The sequence below is a fragment of the Sprattus sprattus genome (assembly GCF_963457725.1).
Source record: "Sprattus sprattus genome assembly, chromosome: 3".
NCBI lineage: Eukaryota > Metazoa > Chordata > Actinopteri > Clupeiformes > Clupeidae > Sprattus > Sprattus sprattus.
The window spans coordinates 11,989,604-12,008,927 of record NC_137922.1 but is presented as its reverse complement, the minus strand read 5'-3'; the positions used below and the strand labels follow the sequence as shown (position 1 = coordinate 12,008,927).

The 19,324-nt window shown below is 44.0% G+C and overlaps 1 protein-coding gene across 2 annotated transcripts in view; it reads right to left on the bottom strand.

Moving 5' to 3' along the window:
* Window positions 1-16,757, bottom strand: part of ly75 (lymphocyte antigen 75) — a 30,900-nt gene extending 14,143 nt beyond the window's left edge. The window contains exons 1-16 of one of the 2 annotated variants that reach the window (XM_080833902.1): window positions 16,596-16,757; window positions 13,828-14,211; window positions 10,815-11,003; window positions 9,753-9,908; window positions 8,944-9,057; window positions 8,091-8,222; window positions 7,314-7,502; window positions 6,910-7,067; window positions 6,475-6,576; window positions 5,941-6,029; window positions 5,214-5,371; window positions 3,612-3,808; window positions 2,393-2,535; window positions 1,566-1,647; window positions 1,165-1,236; window positions 339-462 (exon numbers count right to left, since the gene is read on the bottom strand). In XM_080833902.1, the coding sequence (XP_080690028.1) occupies window positions 339-462; window positions 1,165-1,236; window positions 1,566-1,647; window positions 2,393-2,535; window positions 3,612-3,808; window positions 5,214-5,371; window positions 5,941-6,029; window positions 6,475-6,576; window positions 6,910-7,067; window positions 7,314-7,502; window positions 8,091-8,222; window positions 8,944-9,057; window positions 9,753-9,908; window positions 10,815-11,003; window positions 13,828-14,211; window positions 16,596-16,698 (2,392 nt within the window). In that variant the 5' untranslated portion in view covers window positions 16,699-16,757. The remainder of the gene's footprint in view (window positions 1-338; window positions 463-1,164; window positions 1,237-1,565; window positions 1,648-2,392; window positions 2,536-3,611; window positions 3,809-5,213; window positions 5,372-5,940; window positions 6,030-6,474; window positions 6,577-6,909; window positions 7,068-7,313; window positions 7,503-8,090; window positions 8,223-8,943; window positions 9,058-9,752; window positions 9,909-10,814; window positions 11,004-13,827; window positions 14,212-16,595) is intronic. The other variant, XM_080833903.1, reaches the window with a different exon arrangement.
* Window positions 16,758-19,324: the final 2,567 nt, after the last annotated feature.

Genomic DNA, 19,324 nt, shown 5'->3' with positions numbered 1-19,324 from the left:
CGCGAATAAAAAGGAGTGAATTGAAGGAGTGAATTGAAAGCCAAAGGACACCATAAACCTAAGAATAGAAGAAAAAAAAGGTGCGAGATAGCTTAGTGTTGGTTGTGTGTATGTGAGTGTACGTGTATGTGTATGTATGTGTGTCTGTGTCTGTGTCTGTGTCTGTGTGTGAGTGTGAGTGTGAGTGTGAGTGTGAGTGTGAGTGTGAGTGTGAGTGTGAGTGTGAGTGTGAGTGTGAGTGTGAGTGTGAGTGTGAGTGTGAGTGTGAGTGTGAGTGTGAGTGTGAGTGTGAGTGTGAGTGTGAGTGTGAGTGTGAGTGTGTGTGTGTGTGTGTGTACCTCTGGGGATCTGACAGGCCCACTCCAGCTGGGCGTCGCAGTGGAAGGGCGTGGCGTAGAAGGGCCGGGGCGGGAGGTCATGCAGCAGGAAGAAGAACAGAAGGTGGAAGCTGCCACGCAACGACTGGGGGATAGATACAACAACAACATACCACTAAATAAACGTGTGTTCTTCCCTTTTCTCACAGAGGGAAAGGTACACGGGAGTGTCCACACACACCAACCAACTGTTAGCTTACATTTCGACTGCTAGAGACACTCTACACTGCAGAGAAACAGGTACAACATGGACACCGATCAAATGTCATTTCTATGTATTCCATAAATAACACGTATCATAGGAGCCTTCTGCAATCACTCTATTAAGTCTATGAAGAGACTGACTGAGAGGCTTTGTATGGTGTGTTCCACATCTGACCCCGCACACTTAATAAAGCACAAATTTAAAAAAAAACTATATACTGTGTATATAAACTATGTAGAAACTGTGTGATTCTGTTTCACTACACTTCTTTGTGATTCATCTATGGTTTTATCTTTGTTTTATCTCTGCAGAAAACCAGTGGACTTTGGGTTTTCTTCTGAATGTTCCTGGTGGTCCCGTGTTCTTTTCCCACTCCTAGTGTGGGATCAGGGGAGAGTCAGAGCAGAGCAGAGCAGAGCAGAGCTGCTCACTCCCAGGACAGATTTCCCATGAACCTCCTGGTCTCCACTCTCTCTGCAACTTATTCACACTATGGAGTGGGATAGTGCTTGAGACTGGATGTGTGTGCGCTTGTGTGTGTGTCTGTGTATTGTATAGGGGGCAAAGGAAATGGAAACTCACCTTGAAGGCAGTGCAGTCACGATTATACTCGTCATCCTCATGAACTTCCATTGGGAAGATGGAAGTAGACATCTGAAAACACACACACACACACACACACACACACACACACACACACACACACACACACACACACACACACAAACACACACACACACACACACACACACACACAAACATTATTTAAGCTTTGTATAGTAAACAAGCCAAAACAGGCCGGTGTAATGACCCTGTCAAGTATCACAGTGGTATTTTAGCCCAAATACAGACTACAAAATGGACACAATGACAGAAGCAGGATATATCTAAATGCAATAGACTGGACTGTGGTAGGGAGACCACAACAAAGATGGTCCCTGTTTAGACCCAAACCCCTGATCAGACGATGCCCACACACTTACGGGCCTGCCATCGCTCCACTCCCAGGCATTGTCATTGTTTGGGTTCCTGCGGTTCATCCCGACCCAGAAGTACCGGTCATCACTGCAAGAGAACAAAGAGCCCCGACTTAAAAACATCTCAAGGTTCCCGCCTTGGAGTCATTTCGGGACTGGTCTTATGTGCCTGACCAGCAATGATGCGAGTTTCTTTTTCCATGCAGCAGGAACAGGAAAAAGAAAATCGACTGATATCTGATCTGGTTATGGTCATAAAGCCAGTCTGGAGCCCTTCTCGTCAAGAGGGATTGTATTTCGCAACCAAACGAGTCGGAGTCAATAAATGAGAATGCATCTGCAGGGTTGAGTCACATCCTGCCCATTCATCACAGGGTGCAATGCCAACCTGGGGCATGGACACAGTCTGCTGTGGCAAGGTTGATGTTGTTGTGATGTGTTGTAATGACTAGAGGAGATTTCTACATCAGTGTGGGGCGAAAGTTTTGCAGGCAGCAAGAGAAAGAGAGAGAGAGGGGAGGGGAGGAAGGGAGGGAGGGGTAGGGGGGGACAAAGATTGGAAAGAAAAAAGAGTGAGTGAGAGAGAGAGAGAAATGTAAACATAAATGCATATTGATATGTACGTATGTGACTGTGTCTACTGATTCACCTGCAGTGGATCTTTGCTTGGTGAAAAGGGACATTTGTCTGAAATCCTGGTTTTCAAGACACCTTGAATAGTTGATTGGTACTTGTACATTTGTATTACTTAACTCTGAACAACAGTTGCTCGATGTATTGTATGTCTGTGTGTGTGTGTGTGTGTGTGTGTGTGTGTGTGTGCGCCTGTGTACCTGATGACGTCCCTCATGACATAGTGTAGTGCAGTCATCTCGTCCACATTTCCAAAGCTGGGCAGGTGAGCTCCCAGTGAGTGGCAGAATCCCTCCGCCTCTGCCCACGTGCGCTTCCTAGTCAAACGCTCCTCATGAAACACCTGTCACACACACACACACACACACACACACACACACACACACACACACACACACACACACACACACACAAACACACAAAAACAGCTCCAGAGGGAGAGAGAGCGAGACCGAGAGCGAGACAGAGAGTTAGTTTCAAAAGGTTCAAGGTTTCCACTCTTTCTACTGTACAGCTTAATGTTACACACACATCCCTCACTCTTTCTACTGTACAGCTGAATGTTACACACACATCCCTCACTCTTTCTACTGTACAGCTGAATGTTACACACACATCCCTCACTCTTTCCACTGTACAGGTGAATGTTACACACACATCCCTCACTCTTTCCATTGTACAGCTGAATGTTACACACACATCCCTCACTCTTTCCACTGTACAGCTTAATGTTACACACACATCCCTCACTCTTTCCACTGTACAGCTTAATGTTACACACACATCCCTCACTCTTTCTACTGTACAGCTGAATGTTACACACACATCCCTCACTCTTTCCACTGTACAGCTTAATGTTACACACACATCCCTCACTCTTTCTACTGTACAGCTGAATGTTACACACACATCCCTCACTCTTTCCACTGTACAGCTTAATGTTACACACACATCCCCCACTCTTTCTACTGTACAGGTGAATGTTACACACACATCCCTCACTCTTTCTACTGTACAGGTGAATGTTACACACACATCCCTCACTCTTTCCACTGTACAGGTGAATGTTACACACACACACACATCTCCGGATGCTACCCTGCTGGTCCCCCTCCCTGAGCACCATAAGCAGTTGCAAAAGGGACCACAATTACACTTATTCCTAATGTCTCTGTTGCTTGCTCTCGCTTGCTCTCTCTCTCTTTCTCTATCTCGCTCTATCTCAAACACACAGACAGACAGACAAAGTCTTATGTCCTACAATGACCTATGGACAGCACAATACAAGCCACAAAACAGTTGTCAAAGCGAGCATTATGCAGTTACACTCTTAGTCACCCTCTTGCAACACCCTTCATACTCTCCGTTTCTCAAAACCCCCAACCCCCAAACACACACACACACACACGCTTGCTGCACCTTGTAGCAGTAGGGTATGCCTTCTTTGGAGAACCACCCATTGGGGCAGGGTGCTGTGAGGTTCTGCTTGGGTGGTGGCGGCGGGGGCGTCAGGTATTTCTTACAGATGGTGCCCGCCTCAAACAGACTGCAGTTCCTAGTGAACCACTTCCCCAGTGGCCTGCTGGTGGACATCACGGCACAGCCACCGGCACTGCCTACACACACACACACACACACACACACACACACACACACACACACAGACAGATGGAGGGCAAATCAACAATGGCTTAAAATATAGAAATATAGTTAACGTAAAAATAAAGTAGAGTCAGGTTTTATACAACAACAAACCACAAAAAACACCCCATGGCCCCACCCATCCACAACCCCGACACACACAAACACACACACAGTAGAATTAACCATACCATAATAAACAATATACGTAACGGAAGCACAAATATACACAAGGGCTGTGGGGGTCCTCTTAGTGGCGAGTCGTTCCTATCAAAGGCCACAGTGTTCTCAAAGCAAAAGCCCTGAGGGACGCGCTCCCCATTTAACAACACTCTGATCTCAGGCAAAAACACTAAGGGAACACACACAGAAAACGTGTTTATTTTGCACAGGGTTTTTGTTGGGCCTGCCAAAATAACCATTTCCATTTTGCTTGGCTACTCTTTGGTCACATAGTGTCACAGCTCCGACAGCAGTCAAACTCCATTACAAGAGAATGAAAACCAAATCACGACATAACAAAACAAAACAAAACAAAAAGAAGAAGCGGCCTAACACATACATGTACACAGACTACACAAGGCTCTATTTAAACTAAACGCTGACCTTGTTTCAATTTGCATACAAAATATTTGTATTATTTAGCGCATAGCCTCCACCTATGAAGGAATCCCCTCCATCATGACTGTCCCATTGACCCTGGTACCTATTTTGTCTCTTAAACACCACACCATACCAGCCAAACCAACGGTGTGTGCATTTGGCATAGATGTGTGATATATGACCACCACCACGACCATCACCACCACATCCACCACCAGCAGCTAATGCTCTCATTAGAAAACACAATATGATTTTCCCAGTGAGGTCTCATATCAAACACAATCTGTTGAATAGACCCCTTAGCTAAAGGTAACATTTCCAGTACATGAAACAGAATGTTGAGAATACAGCCGTCTAACTGTGCAACAGCAGCAGTCCGTGATGCTGTACCACATGAAAGCAGACCCACATCCTAGATCATTTTGTGGAACCAGGAATTAACTCACAATGAGCACTAGTAGCAAAAGCAAAAGAGGCTTAAAACGGACAAGAAGATTGTCTTGTAGCACTGATGTTACCAATGATGTGAATTTCTTACATGTACAACAAACCAAAGATTAATAATATGAATGAACCAACAACATCACCACCACCAACTACAAAAACAACAATTTATTTATCACTTGCCAAGTCTAACAACACAAGGTACTTTACAAACCAAATCTGAGGCAAAAAACAATTCATCAATAATGCTAGTAATGTATACGAATCATGTCTGTGTGAATGAGTGGTTGCATGTCTGTGTGTGTGTGTGTGTGTGTGTGAGAGAGAGAGTACCTGGTTCTCCATACCCCCAGTTGGTGAGGGTGACGTTCTCTCCGTTGGTCCAGCTGAACTCCCCATTGCCCTTAATGTCCTGCAGGCCCGTCCAGAAGTACTGGGTCTTAGAGCCCAGCTGTTCCCTCAGGAGCCGGTTAATGAAGACCTTCTCAAACCTGCACAGACAGAGGATCAGATGAGAGTGTGTGTGTGTGCGTGTGTGTGTGCGTGTGTGTGGTAAAACAAGCTACTTCATTTGGGTTTAGGACACAACTCAACATGGGGAACACAAGAACAGACCAGAGGATTTAATGCTTTGGTTATAACAATGAATACAAATACTTGATTAAGTTTGGATAAAAAGTTAAGCTTTTCATCCTAAAATGCATTAATGCACTCAGGATTCTTCAAAGATGAAGATGACTGAACACACTTTATGCCAAATGTTTGATGCAAAGACATCTGTGTATCACTCTAGCCTTACCAACATTGTGGTATTCCAAGAATCTCAGAACTTTCCAACTTTCCTCTTAAAAGAACATATTTAAAACCCTAAACAGAACCCAGACTAAACAGCACCCACAAGAGCACTCAGGAAAAGCAAATAGAACTAGCTAATGCATTTAAATGGAACACTTATCTAGAGGGGCTGTCATTTGAAATAGCTTTAAATTATGTGACTCTCTCTGTAGATTCTGTGAGTCATGGGGTAGCATCAGCAAGGCGTGCTGAATGTTGAGCTGACCTGTCATTGATGGTGAGATTGCAGCTGTGCTTGAAGGACACAGGTTTGACGTCAACCCGGTAGCAGGCATTACCGTGTCTTCTCCAGCCCTGGGACAGGGCAAGCCAGAAAGCAGAGGGGGGACAGAGGTAAAAAGAAATTCAGAGACTATATCGCTGAATGTGTATTTGTAAGTCAAAACTAAAGAAAAAGCATATGGATTTTTGTATTGAATGTGGGGGTATCAGGCTAGGTGACTCCAGTAAAGAGAGAGAGAGAGAGAGAGAGAGAGAAAGAGAGAGAGAGAGAAAGGGACAGAGAAAGTGATTATGTGTGAGAGAGAAGAGGCTGTGGGGGTATCAGGCTAGGTGACTCCAGTAAAGAGAGAGAGAGAGAGAGATAGAGAAAGAGAGAGAGAGAAAGGGACAGAGAAAGTGATTATGAGTGAGAGAGAAGAGGCTGTGGGGGTATCAGGCTAGGTGACTCCAGCAAAGAGAAAGAGAGAGAGAGAGAGGGACAAAGAAAGTGAGTGTGAGTGTGAGAGAAGAAGCTCACCTCAGTACAGCCCTCATCGTGCACACTCGTGTTCACCACGCCCTCCTTTGCGCACAGGTAAGACATATTCTCGTCACAGCCGGTCACAACCCACTCATGGTTCTGGGGTGAGACACAGAGAAAGAGAGTCTGATGGTAACAACAGCAGGGTTCAACCAAACTCACCCATCAAAAAAATACTGCCCAGCACCCTGGATCGGATAGACATCAACATATGCCACTCACCAGACAGAAATAAAACACTAATGGAAATAAAACACTAATGTATCATTCGTTATGTCATTCATTTGCTTTGTGGCTCCATATTCAAACATTTGATCAAAGAGTTAACAGTTTATAAAAAAAGAAATACAACACACACACACACACACACACACACACACACACACACACACACACACACACACACACACACACACACACACACACACATACCTCGCCAGTGAAGCGCACGCAGGTTGGCAATCGGGTGTCTGGCTTGATGTGTGGGCTGCCTTTGGCCCAGTGTGTATAGGTGACGTTAGAGCCATCCTGCCACTCAAAGACCAGAGGGATGTCACCGCCCGTTAAACCTGTCCACATATCTACAGCTACTGCAGAACACACACACACACACACACACACACACACACACACACACACACACACACACACACACACACACACACACACGCACAAACACACACACACACACACACACAAAACACACACGCACACACACAAGCTGTCTGTTAAAAGATGATCACACACACACATAGATACTAGTCTGTAATGTCACTGACAGAAAGATTATCTGTATGTACTGTATGTGTGTGTGTGTGAGTGTGTGTTTTTCACACCTGATGGGAGTTTGTCATTGAACATGAGCATGTCCTCCAGGCTGTGGATGCTGAGCAGGCTGGCATTGTTGCTGGCACAGGACTGCTGAGCCAGGGACTGGCTCAGGGTCTCCATGAAATGCCTGATACAGCGGCCGTCCCACGGGAACCAGCCGTCCTCACACTCTGTGGACTTGTACACCGTCCTCTCTACAGAGACACGCAGCAGACCAAACAAAAGTCCAGTTGAAATGTTACACCGATGCTCCACGAAAACATCCTGGCTGTACAAAAAGAAATGCTTCCAATCTAGTTGGTTAAGCATAGCCAGTTCTGTCTCCTACTGGAAACTGAGATGACAGCATCTAAACCGCATCCGGCTGCATTCACTTAACTATAGTGGCCAGCAGCATCACCCCAACAATCCTCTTAGAAGGGGCAGGACACTGAGATCGAGACCCTTCAGAATGTCTAGTCCCAAACTAGCAGCTGCATTCATATAGCCCAAACCATTGAGCTAATGCCATCTTTAGGAAGGGAGCTGGGTCTGTAGATGATTAACCCAGATCTTTTTTTTTATGAGCGGAATCGGAATTACATCTGCATGATGACAATAAAAACTCGTGCTGACCTGAAAGATAAGGTCAGTGGACAGAGCAGTATCATCAGGAGGAGGGTTGGGCAACATATCTGGTAGTCTCATTAACCCCCCCTGTTTGGTGTAAACTCTGTGTTCTTTCTTTCTTTCTTTCTTTCCTTCCTTCCTTCCTTCTTTCTTTCTTTCATTCTCTCGCTCACCTGTAGGCTTGGTGCTGTCGGACTTCTTGCAGATGTACGGCAGCTTCCTCTCGCACATGGCATTCTCATAGTTCTTCCCAGAAGTCAACACACCACAGTCCAACTCGCCCAGACCGAGTGGGGTGGGCATGTCTGCTTGGCAAAGCAGGAAAGCGCGCACACACAGATTCAAATACACAAATATATACACACACACACACACACACACACACACATACAGAAGAGCACACACATCGTTTTCGTTTTCGTATCTGTGATTTGTCTTGCCCATGTGATGAACTGGTTGTATGTTGTATGTTATTTCGTACTGATGTGATGCAGCTATTACCCAGATCCAAACAAATTTCTCCCCTGGGAGACACAATAAAATGACTTGACACAAAGACACAACGATGCATTAACACACAGAGATGGGGAAAGCATACGGACAGACACAAACACATACACATTCACGCATACAAACAGAAACAAATAGTGGGTCATCTGGCTATGTCTACTCTTCCACAAAAGAGACCATTCAAGTAGTTGACTTGTTATTCAATCTCAACAACAGGCCCTACACACACACACACAGAGAGACAAACACACACACACACACACACACACACACACACACACACACACACAGAGACACACACACACACACACACACAGAGACACACACACACACCCACACACACACACACACACACACACACACACGCACACACACTTACACACACGCTGTGTACAGCCTTGACCTTATTCACAACAGTGGCTTCTTTGTGTTAGTGTGTCACACCAAGGCAAGATGGCTGCTTTATCAGACAGAGGTTTTATAAGGCCAAATGTTGATATCTGGAATTAGACCCACCTGATGCCCAATTTACCACATACAGTGGAGATCCATCAGACCACTGCCACCCCTCTGCCCAGTCCATTTGGTTCAGTCCGATCCACAGCCTGTCAGGGAGGTTCATTGCCTCCACTGACATAGGAAGGTGAGAGGAAAATGGGGGTGGTAAGGAGGGGAAAAGGGGTGACTAAATTAGCTATAATATGAAATACATTCTACAAAATCCTAAAGACATTTATTTTGAACGGTGGTCATTTGGGAGGCCTTGAGTCTTCAGAGATGAACCCCTTGTTACAGTACTAATAATAGCTAAGGTACTAAAATATATTAAGCAATGCAGCAGATGTTCCAACAACCTGGCCATTTATCTTCAGTAAAGTCAAGCATATAATCGTGCAACTTAATTTCCTCTTTCTGTGAAACAATTTGTGAAATGCGAAACCATGGTTTTTCAGATGTTAACTCACATGTTATTGGCACGTGTTCTTATGATTCAGTTTATGCGAGTTTGTGTGTCTGTGTTGTGAGAGTATCTTTGTGAATCGATACACATGTTTATATGTGTGTGGGTACCTACCTGTGTGTGTTATCCTAAGCTAATGTCTGTATGTATGAACACTTATTCGTGTTTGTATGTTTTTCCTTGCTTGAGTGAGAATGTGTGTGTGTGTGTGTGTGTGTATGTGTGCATGTGCATTTAAGCCAATCAATGTTTACAAGTGTACAGGTGTGTGTGTGTGCATGTGAGTTGGAGCGAGTATAGGTTAGTCAGTGTGTGTGGGGAGGGGTTACGCGAGTGAGTGAGTGAGTGACAGAGAGAGACTCACAGGCTTTCAGCTCTGCCACACTGGACACACTCAGCAGGTCTCCCCCCTGACTCCGGCAAGAGTCCCTCGCCTCGTGCCAGGTGACAGCTGCCGTAGCAACAGTCTGGTAGCAGTGTCCATTCGTGGAGCTCTCCCAGAGAGTGTGGCAGCCTTCCACTGTCAGGGCACAGACTTCACAATCAGAGCATAGAACACAACCAGCCTACACAACCAGTGTGTATGTGTGCAGTGTGTGTATGTGTGTATGTGTGTGTATGTGTTTGTGTTTCTGTCTGATGGCCTACATGGTACATCTGCCTTTCACACACAGGGCTGTGATGCCAAAATATTTGACAAAATATGGATGACAAAATATTTGTGTGTGTGAGTGTGTGTTGTTTTGTCATCGCTGGCTTTCAGTTCCCCTGTGCCGTTCTCCTCTCTTCTATCTGCTGACAAAGGTCTTGTGGCTTTGTTTTGGTGAGTGCGAGACTCATGCGAGTGAAATCATATGGGTGGAATGCACCCTGCACTGAACAGCAGGCACTTCCATCCCCCGACTCCCTGAGAAAGATCAGTCATCGCCTCTAACTTTCCATAAACACTCCTCCGCCCTCTCTCTTCTCCTCTTCTTCTGCTCCTCTTCTCTCCTCTCCCCTCCCCTCCCCTCCCTTCTGCTGTCCTACGTGACCTCCTCCTCAGGAATGCTGACAGCTTTGAGCTCGCATTGGAGGTTCTATTACGTCGGGGTGTCAGTGAAGTCCTTATGCTCTTCTTTTGTAAACACTTAATCGGTGTGCGTCTTACACGGTCACCGTGTGCTGCCACAGTGGATAAGATATCTCAGGGCAGAAATAACAATGCTTTCCAAAAACCAGGGAAAAAAAAACTAAAAAACAACATTTTAAATAAACACACACACACACACACAGTGTGTCTACATCATACACACAGATACATTTACATATGAGTTTATGACAATTGTTTGAGTGTCTATATGTGTCTGTATGAAATATATACGTATATTAGGGTATGTTTTTAAACTACACTTACAACAAACAAAATGGCAACTTAGTCACTCACCATTCTGGAGGCAGAAGCCCCACTTCCCCTGCTGCTCAAAGTTCATGGTGGAGGAGCACCAGCTCAATTCCTCCGGAAGATTCTCTAGGTCAGGTTGTCCCGGGAGGCAGCCATGGTGCCAGGTTCCGTTATAGTTGAATGGAAAGACACAGGGAGAACCCAAAGCATTGCCATCTTTAGTATGTATTGCTGAATTAGAAAAGGGAAATAGATTTGACATACAGAAGGAGAATTAGGATTGACAGTGAGACTCTCGCTGGGTTCTACCTTGCAGGGGTCTAATCAACTGTATGTGGATGAACAAAGTTGCCTAGTGCTGTTGGCCTATGTGGTACCCCACAAACCATATACAATAAACCCTATAAACCCCGTACTAAATAAAATCACATCAAGGCCTCATGTTGTTGCACTGTTTAACTTGCTGCAGAGGAATTTAATCCATCCATCTAATAGCCAGGATGCCCTTAGATTAGATTAGATTAGACTCAATTTGTGCAGAGAACAGGTACAAAGCTAGCCTGGCCATTACCAGCCTGTGACTCCATTTCATTCCGTCTTTCAGTCCGGGCCAACCCAATGCATTTTGGTTTCCGAGATGGGCGGGTGCTTATCTTGAGGTTTAAAATCATGGGAGTTCCCTTAACCAATCAGCAATGTTTAGTAAGCATTCGGTAGATTAAACTCTTCCCAAAGCCAGAAATCCACCACGTGATCATCCCTGCTCAAAGCTAAACTTCTGACTATATAAACTTTGTGCGAAGAGTTTATCAGGGCTTCACTGTCAGCCTCGGCTGGAAGGGGAGCCCAATTGCAATTGTTGTTGTTTGTTTGTCTAATAAATATACTTTCATGCAGCTCCGGAGTCCTGAACTAACTAGGGTGATTTTTCACCTATCACCGCTTACCTCACAGCAATACTTTACACGACTCGTGAAAACAGCGTGACTCGGGCCGCACCTGAGACAGGTGTCGCGCTCTAGTCTGTTAACGTGGGCCTTGCAATGATATACAACCGGAAATGCAGCTGCCACACGCACGCACGCAACGCAGGCAAAGCAGGCAGTGTGCAAGAGTTAGGGCATCATGAAGGAACTGGGTGGCAACACTGCCTTTAGAAGAAATTTTAGTTCCTGTGCCAAAAATGTGCATAACACTTGAGGGACAAGAAACCGTCAAAACTAACAGGGCATCCAGAGGAAACCCACAATCAGACAGAGAACAAATCAATTTTCAAAACGTTGAAATGCAGCTGCCACACGCACACCAAAAACGCAGGCAGTGTGCAAGAGTTAGGGCATCATGAAGGAACTGGGTGGCAACACTGCCTTTAGAAGAAACTTTAGTTCCTGTGCCAAATACAACACTTGAGGGACAAAAAACCTTGTAAACTGCCGTCAAAACTCACAGGGCATCCAGAGGAAACCCACAATCAGACAGAGAACAAACGCGTCATGTCCCTTCATCAGTGGAAGTTGGACTCATCTACCCTCATGTCCTGTAGATCAGGTAAAATACAGACTGTGTTTATTTATAGCCAGTAACGCATTCAATCGACAGGAACTAAATAGGGGTCTAGGAACTGTTGACATGTAAAACACATCAATATTCACACACTTGTATATGTAAAAAGTCGTCATGATAATCACAGAAACATTTAAAATGATCTGCAATAAACACACGGCAACACAGACACAGACACAGACACAGACACAGACACAAACACAGACACATGTTCACTTTAATTTGAGGCCGGTGAAACTAGGAGCAAGACAGACAGGTTTTGGAGCTAAATTAGTCCCCTGGAAAAGAGCATTATCAGAGAGCCAGAGGAGTAGTAGGTTTGTAAGCGACCAAGACACAACAGGGAGAGACGGGTACAGACACTTTACTGGGAAGACTCTGCTGTAGACAAAGTTTAGAGCGAGGAACTACTTTTCACAGCAAATATCACACTGGAATATCGACAGCAATCAGCCAAAAATAGCTTGGGTAGAGACCATTCTGGAATAATAGTGTCCCTTCACAGTTTAGACAGCTACTGAAAAAGCAGGCACTCATCTAGCTAGGATTACCATCAATAAATCAACAGTCAGGCTTCTCTGATGCCAAAGACCTGTTTGTGTTTTTTGTATTGCCTCCCCTTCTGAAAGCACCATGCCCTGGGAATTTGATTGCACCATTTTCTTTTGCTCCATAAATTTCCATAATTCTTCGAACTGCCTGACAGATTCCTGGCACCCTGAGGGCAGCTGGGTCCTCTTTTTCCCCCCAAAAGACCTGCCCAAAATAGCAGAGGCCCCAGGGAAGAAAGCGAAAGTATCAGGGAGTGAGCTCAACGTTGGGTCTTGCAGGGACTTTTGACGCCTCTGCGATGCCCAACCCCTAACGACAACAAGAAAACAAAACTAAACTGTGGTCTCTTCCAACCATGCCGGTGTATACATTTCCCAACAGTCAACACTTGCTCCAGCACTCGTGAAACGGAAGAAATATATCAAGTTTTTCTTGCCAGTCTGAGCAGTGATGAATAAAGGTCACATTAGGACACTGACTGCCTTCACAGGGTACATATCTCATAGTCTGCATATCTCATCGCATTGTGTACTGACTGGTCTCATGGTCAGAGTGGAATGGATAAGCAAGTCATAACATGAAGGCATGAGCCAAGGTCCTGGTTGAGGTGTCATAGCAGCAAAAGAAATCCAAAAACATCCAGATTGCAGGTCAGAGTGCCCATGTGTGCGTCATCAATTGGATGAGTTTATGTTTATGTTTTTTTTCTAGCTTGTCTCAAAGTTAGAACAATAGATATTCCAATGCACTGAATCATCGCAGTATATGCACAAATTCTTACTGTGTTCATGCATTATTGTCTCTGCAGCAGCAAATGTAAATGTTTCTGTTCATTGATGTTTTTTCTTCTGTTTTGTGCTGTCACTAGGCTTGGAAGTGTTTGCGCAAACATGTGTATGTGTGTACAAGTGAGTGTGTGTGTGTGTGTTATAAGCCTTACTCTTGTATGGCTGCTGGCAGATGTTCTCCTCCGAGCCTCCTTTTCTCCAGGCATCGGCAGGCTTCCGTTTGGCCACAACGGCCGCCCCAGCAGCGGTCGTCAGTCCCATCTCGTAGTCGGTGTAGATGGCCTGGCCCACGCACAGCCACTTCAGCATGGTCCCCGTGGAGTCGCAATTCGACAGGGCCAGCGTCTTGGTGTGCACCTCCAGGCCCAGGCAACGCGACGAGCCAACATGGAAGAGCCGGTGGTTGGAGCCCCACTTCCACAACTTGCCTGGGCCCACTGACGTTGTGCAGTTAGCCAGACTGAGGGACTGTGCTTCCGCACTAACCACGAGACACTGACTAGTGTTCACATGCTGGATGGTGAAAGCATCGTCACCTATGGATGAGACAAAGCTGGTTAGGGTTGCTGGTTGATCAGATGTACGTGCTATTAGGAGAAGTAACAGATGAAAACAGAGGTATAAGCGTTGCGGTATGGACAGCAACTGTGAAGCGACCACGTCAGACACACAGAATTAGTAGCCTATATTAACAAAAAAAAAGAGTGCTATGACCACACTTATAGAAAAAACTCTAATGCCAGACGGTTGCCTAAGAGCTAAAGGCTGACATAAAGGTCAACCTGGCCAACTGATAGATGTTGCTGTGCCAGAAAATATGAACCAGCTCAGTCAATGACGTCAATGGAAGATATAGCATGCTTTAGCCTAATATCTGTAAAAAAAATATATATATATATAGATAGATTAAACTGTCCTTCTCGACATCTTCCACCATGGAGTGCAAAGCAATCTTTGGAAAAGTGCTACCAGACTGTGGACACAGTTTCTCATTGTGTGGTTGCTATCATGGCTCTGTTTGTTGACACTGGCATGCAACAATCATGAACTTTCAAAGGTAAGGCAAACTGAGTCCACGACGTGGGGACTTATTTATAACAACAATTCAGATCTGATTCGTCAGCTGCAGAAGTATGTCACACAGCAGGTCAAGTTTTATAAGGCTATTGCAGTCAGTTATAGCCACAGTGACAAAACAATCCGAATCAGTGAGCCAGAAAGCAAGAGAATCAATACCCACGTTGCAAACAGCATCCCTGACACATGTAGAGGATGTTTGCAACGATAAGGTTGATACCAGTGTGCCTTAGTATCACTAAAGCAACTATGCACACATTATGTGTAAATAAAATGATTCACAAGCAGAGCCAAGATGACTAGAAATATGACATGAATTGGATATGAATATGAAATTGGGCCCTATGCAATTCCGTATTTTTCTCTAGTTTCGTTTAAGCTATTTGATTATCAACAAATCATATGCTCAAACAAAAAATGCATTCAGGACGTTGTCTACTGTGCTTTTACACACACATTTTAATCAGGCTAGGTGATATACCTATGTTGGAATAGGGAAGGTAGTGTAGGGTAGCATTGTTAGTATAACCCCGAACACTACAAATACTGTTTAATTTACTATCATTGTCTATTTAATTTCATAGAACGAAAAAAAAAATGGAAACGTATTTAAGGGGAGATTAATTTCCTGTTTCCGGTTACAAGACCTGTACTGAGTCAGTAGGCCACTTGTGTTATGATGGTGTACATGTAAATTGTGGGTTTGAAAGTTGTTCTAAGAATATTCAGATGCTGCACGAATGCCTAGTTTTAGTCTCCTGTGTCAGTCTACAACGAGTGACCTTATTAACTGCGTTTCGCCGACAATGTGGCAAATTATATAATTTAAAACCACCTAACGCGAGGGGATGATCTACAGAGATGTTGTTTCATTAACTTTGGCAAAATCTTTGACGTGCTTGTACTCACGCAGGCAAACATGTTGCCTATTACCCTATCGAATGGAGGCTAATTCTCTCCCGTCCTTTTATTCGTACATGTTGCGAATTCCGCGTATAACTGTGATTTCAGTTTCCCTAAAATCCGTGATTCCGTCCACGTTTTCGCCATCGCGGGAATCATAGGGCCCTACAGTAAGAAACCACTTTTTTTGGTGGGGGTTGATTTCCAAAAACCCAAACAGCCATTATTCTCTTTCTATTGGAAGACTTATGGTGAGAAATATCCTAAGTGATTTGGAAATGTAAGGACTGCCCCGGCCCCTTTCAAAACAAACAAAGTAACTAAATTACACAGAAATAGGATTAAGCTGTGGGATCAGCTGCTTCATACTATTCAGGCACATTCTAAAAGAGCACATGACAGTTTTGATCCACGGGGTTCAATAGAGGACATGGTGTAGATTCCTTTAAATTGAACAATCTTTAAACCAAACAGGGGCAATAACTCAACACTATTCAACATAATGCACAACTTTTCTGTTATCGTCGCCCAGCCTTTGTTCTTAGCTGAGTAAATGTCATAATCGTAAATGAGCAGCAACTGGGCCGTATCGGTCGCATTTCTATCTAGCTTTTAAAACGTTACACAGAAATGTAGCGTCATGACCACGGATGCACACAGACACCAAACATAAAATGAGAGGCGAACTCTGTTAGACTAACTATGAATCTTAACTGCGATGACTTTACTTATTTCTCATGTGCCTGCCTAAGTTTAAAATGGAGTAGCCTATGCTATCAGAGGCGTATACAAAGCGCTCATAACAAAACAATGTAGCATCCACACACGCGCAATGAGACAAATTTTCCGGTTGGTTTGGATTCGCTCCATTGTTATATTGTTATTGTTATATTAAGATTTGAATACGGTAAATACGAACTTTTCAGACCGCTTTACTTACCTAAATTCCCACTTGGTGCACAATATCCCAAATAACTGATATGTCCACTAAGAAACGCAGTGAATAGCACAGTGAATACTTTAGCTTGTATGTTCCAACTCATAATTGAGTCAATAAGAAGTTACAGTCCAGCTACGCATTTAAGGAGTGTGCTCCACTTCGATAACCTGTCAACGAGAATTTAACCTACGTGTAAGTTGTTGGCACCTTTAGAAACAATTCAGTTTCGCTTACAGCACTTGTAAATGCGTGTCCGCGATTCGTCAGCTGTCAGACACGTAACAGTGGCAGTGCACACGCCCAAAAATTCAGAAATAGATTTCCCCAAGCCTCAAGTCATGTAGTCGAGTTTTTCTCTGCGTGAAAGCAAGTGAACTTTCACACTTCACAGTTTGATACAGCCGGGCTACTCTCTCAGTAGCTATGTCAATATTAGTGCATTAACGGGCGACACACCGACCTTATTTCCACTGTACTTATGCCGACGGCTACGAATGCTTTGTCAAAAATAGCCAGCCAACCAACATAAGGTAGGCTAATGCAGTGCGCTTGAATAATTATTCAAGTTCTGTTCAATAACACTCTACATACAGTGTTACAATCTCGTCTGGACTAGACTGGAACTATTATGCTGATTCACGATTGGTAGGCATCGGTCACAGGCAGGCAGTTTTGTTGGGCGGGGCGCACGAGACACTGAACAACAAACCTAAGCTTTCAGTGATACACGACACAGTATACCATTTGTGTTTATTACAATACATTTATTGGCTTTATCACAATCCATTTATAGTGAAAACCGCATCTGATTTCATACTGGGACATCCTGGGCTAGATTAAGCTTTCCATTTTAACAAGCGATTTAAATACGTCTGTGGAGAGAAGAATTTTCTTATGTAAAATAAAAAAAACGCAAACATTTATGAAGTGCACAAACTCGTAACTTCGGCCTTTAGTGTGTAGTAGGCACGAGGAGCCTGTCAAAAACATTATTGACAAGCTAGCAAGTATTGGTAAGTATTAGTATTGGTCACCAACATTGCCCACTTGTTTGTAAAGGCCGTAGTCTGGTAAGAGTTTTATGAAATGCTAAAGTGTTTATGGCCATCATTAAATGCCAAACTTTTAGAATGAAGCTGTTTTTGCCAGGTGCAGTCATATTTGCCATATGCTCTTACTTCTTCTGCAAAGTAAACAGTTCTGTAAAGCCATGTATTTTCACATATGCTTAGAGAGGCAGCAAGAATTTACATGCACCATTTGAAAAAAAAAATGACAAGAAGGTGCAGAAGAAATTCTCAAATGATGAGATTTAAGAACATTTAATGCTGTACAGAAGACATCTGCTGTCATCCTACATGGATGAAAAATGTTCAGTCTTAATACACATGGCAGTCTATGGGATGTAGAGGGAATTAGCGCTATTATATGAAGGTAATGGGAAGGCCCCGCTTTAGTGATTTAAGCAAAGAAAAAAAACGATGATGCATCTTAAATAGAAAACAACAGTTGTGGCTCTTCAAATCTATTATTTAAGACGTAGCACTGCTGACGTACTTTCATTGTGTAAATCTAAATATTCACAATTGGTTGAAAGAGAAGAAAAACATCTGTGTAATTGTCATCTCATGATATTCATTAAAAAAAACACAAACAAACACATGCTCGCTCGCTCGCTCGCTCGCTCGCTCGCTCGCTCACTCACTCACTCACTCACTCACTCACTCACTCACTCACTCACTCACTCACTCACTCACTCACTCACTCACTCACTCACTCACTCACTCACTCACTCACTCACTCACTCACTCACTCACACTCACACACACTCACACACACACACACACACACACACACACACACACACACACACACACACACACACAATACGATATGACCATTAGATGTGGCTAGGTTGCACTGAGAGATTCAGAGTGATAAAGTGCTGATATAAAAGCAACAAAATAGTGTTTTAAATATTTTAAATTACTTTTCTTATTATCTTTAGGGGGAGCAAAAAAAAAAAACAGTATGTCTGAACTGCAAAGCTAGTATTCAATGACCAAAGACGCAAATGGCTTCTGCCAAAATGTCTTTTTCCAAGGAACACATTCCTAGATCCTGATTCATTTTATACAGTTGTTTTGGTTACAATATTCCATTTCTAACACACAAAGTTTTCCCTGATCTTCAAAAGTGATACGCTTCATCCTTCTCCCTTCTGTCCTAATCAGTACAGTCTGGTCTCTGGAAGGAGCAGAGGTCAAAATGACCTGAATTTTACTTTTCCTCACTACAACCGCCTCATCCCTGATCATCTGTAAACCACATGTAACAATTGGTTCCTTCATATTCCAAGCCCAGAGAAATACAGTCTCTCTAGTTGTGGAAACACACACATGAAGACATAAATCTGTACAATACTGTACATACATACTGTATGATTTCACTCTCTCTCACACACTCTCTCTTTCTCTCACACACACACACACACACACCGTCTTTCGTCTCCTCTCTCTCTCACACACACACACACACACACACACACACACACACACACACACCGTCTTTCGTCTCCTCTCTCACACACACACACACACACACACACACACACACACACACACACACACACACACACACAGTCTTTCGTCTCCTCTCTCTCTCTCTCTCTCTCACTCACTCACACTCACACACACACACACACACACACACACACACACCTAAAAGCC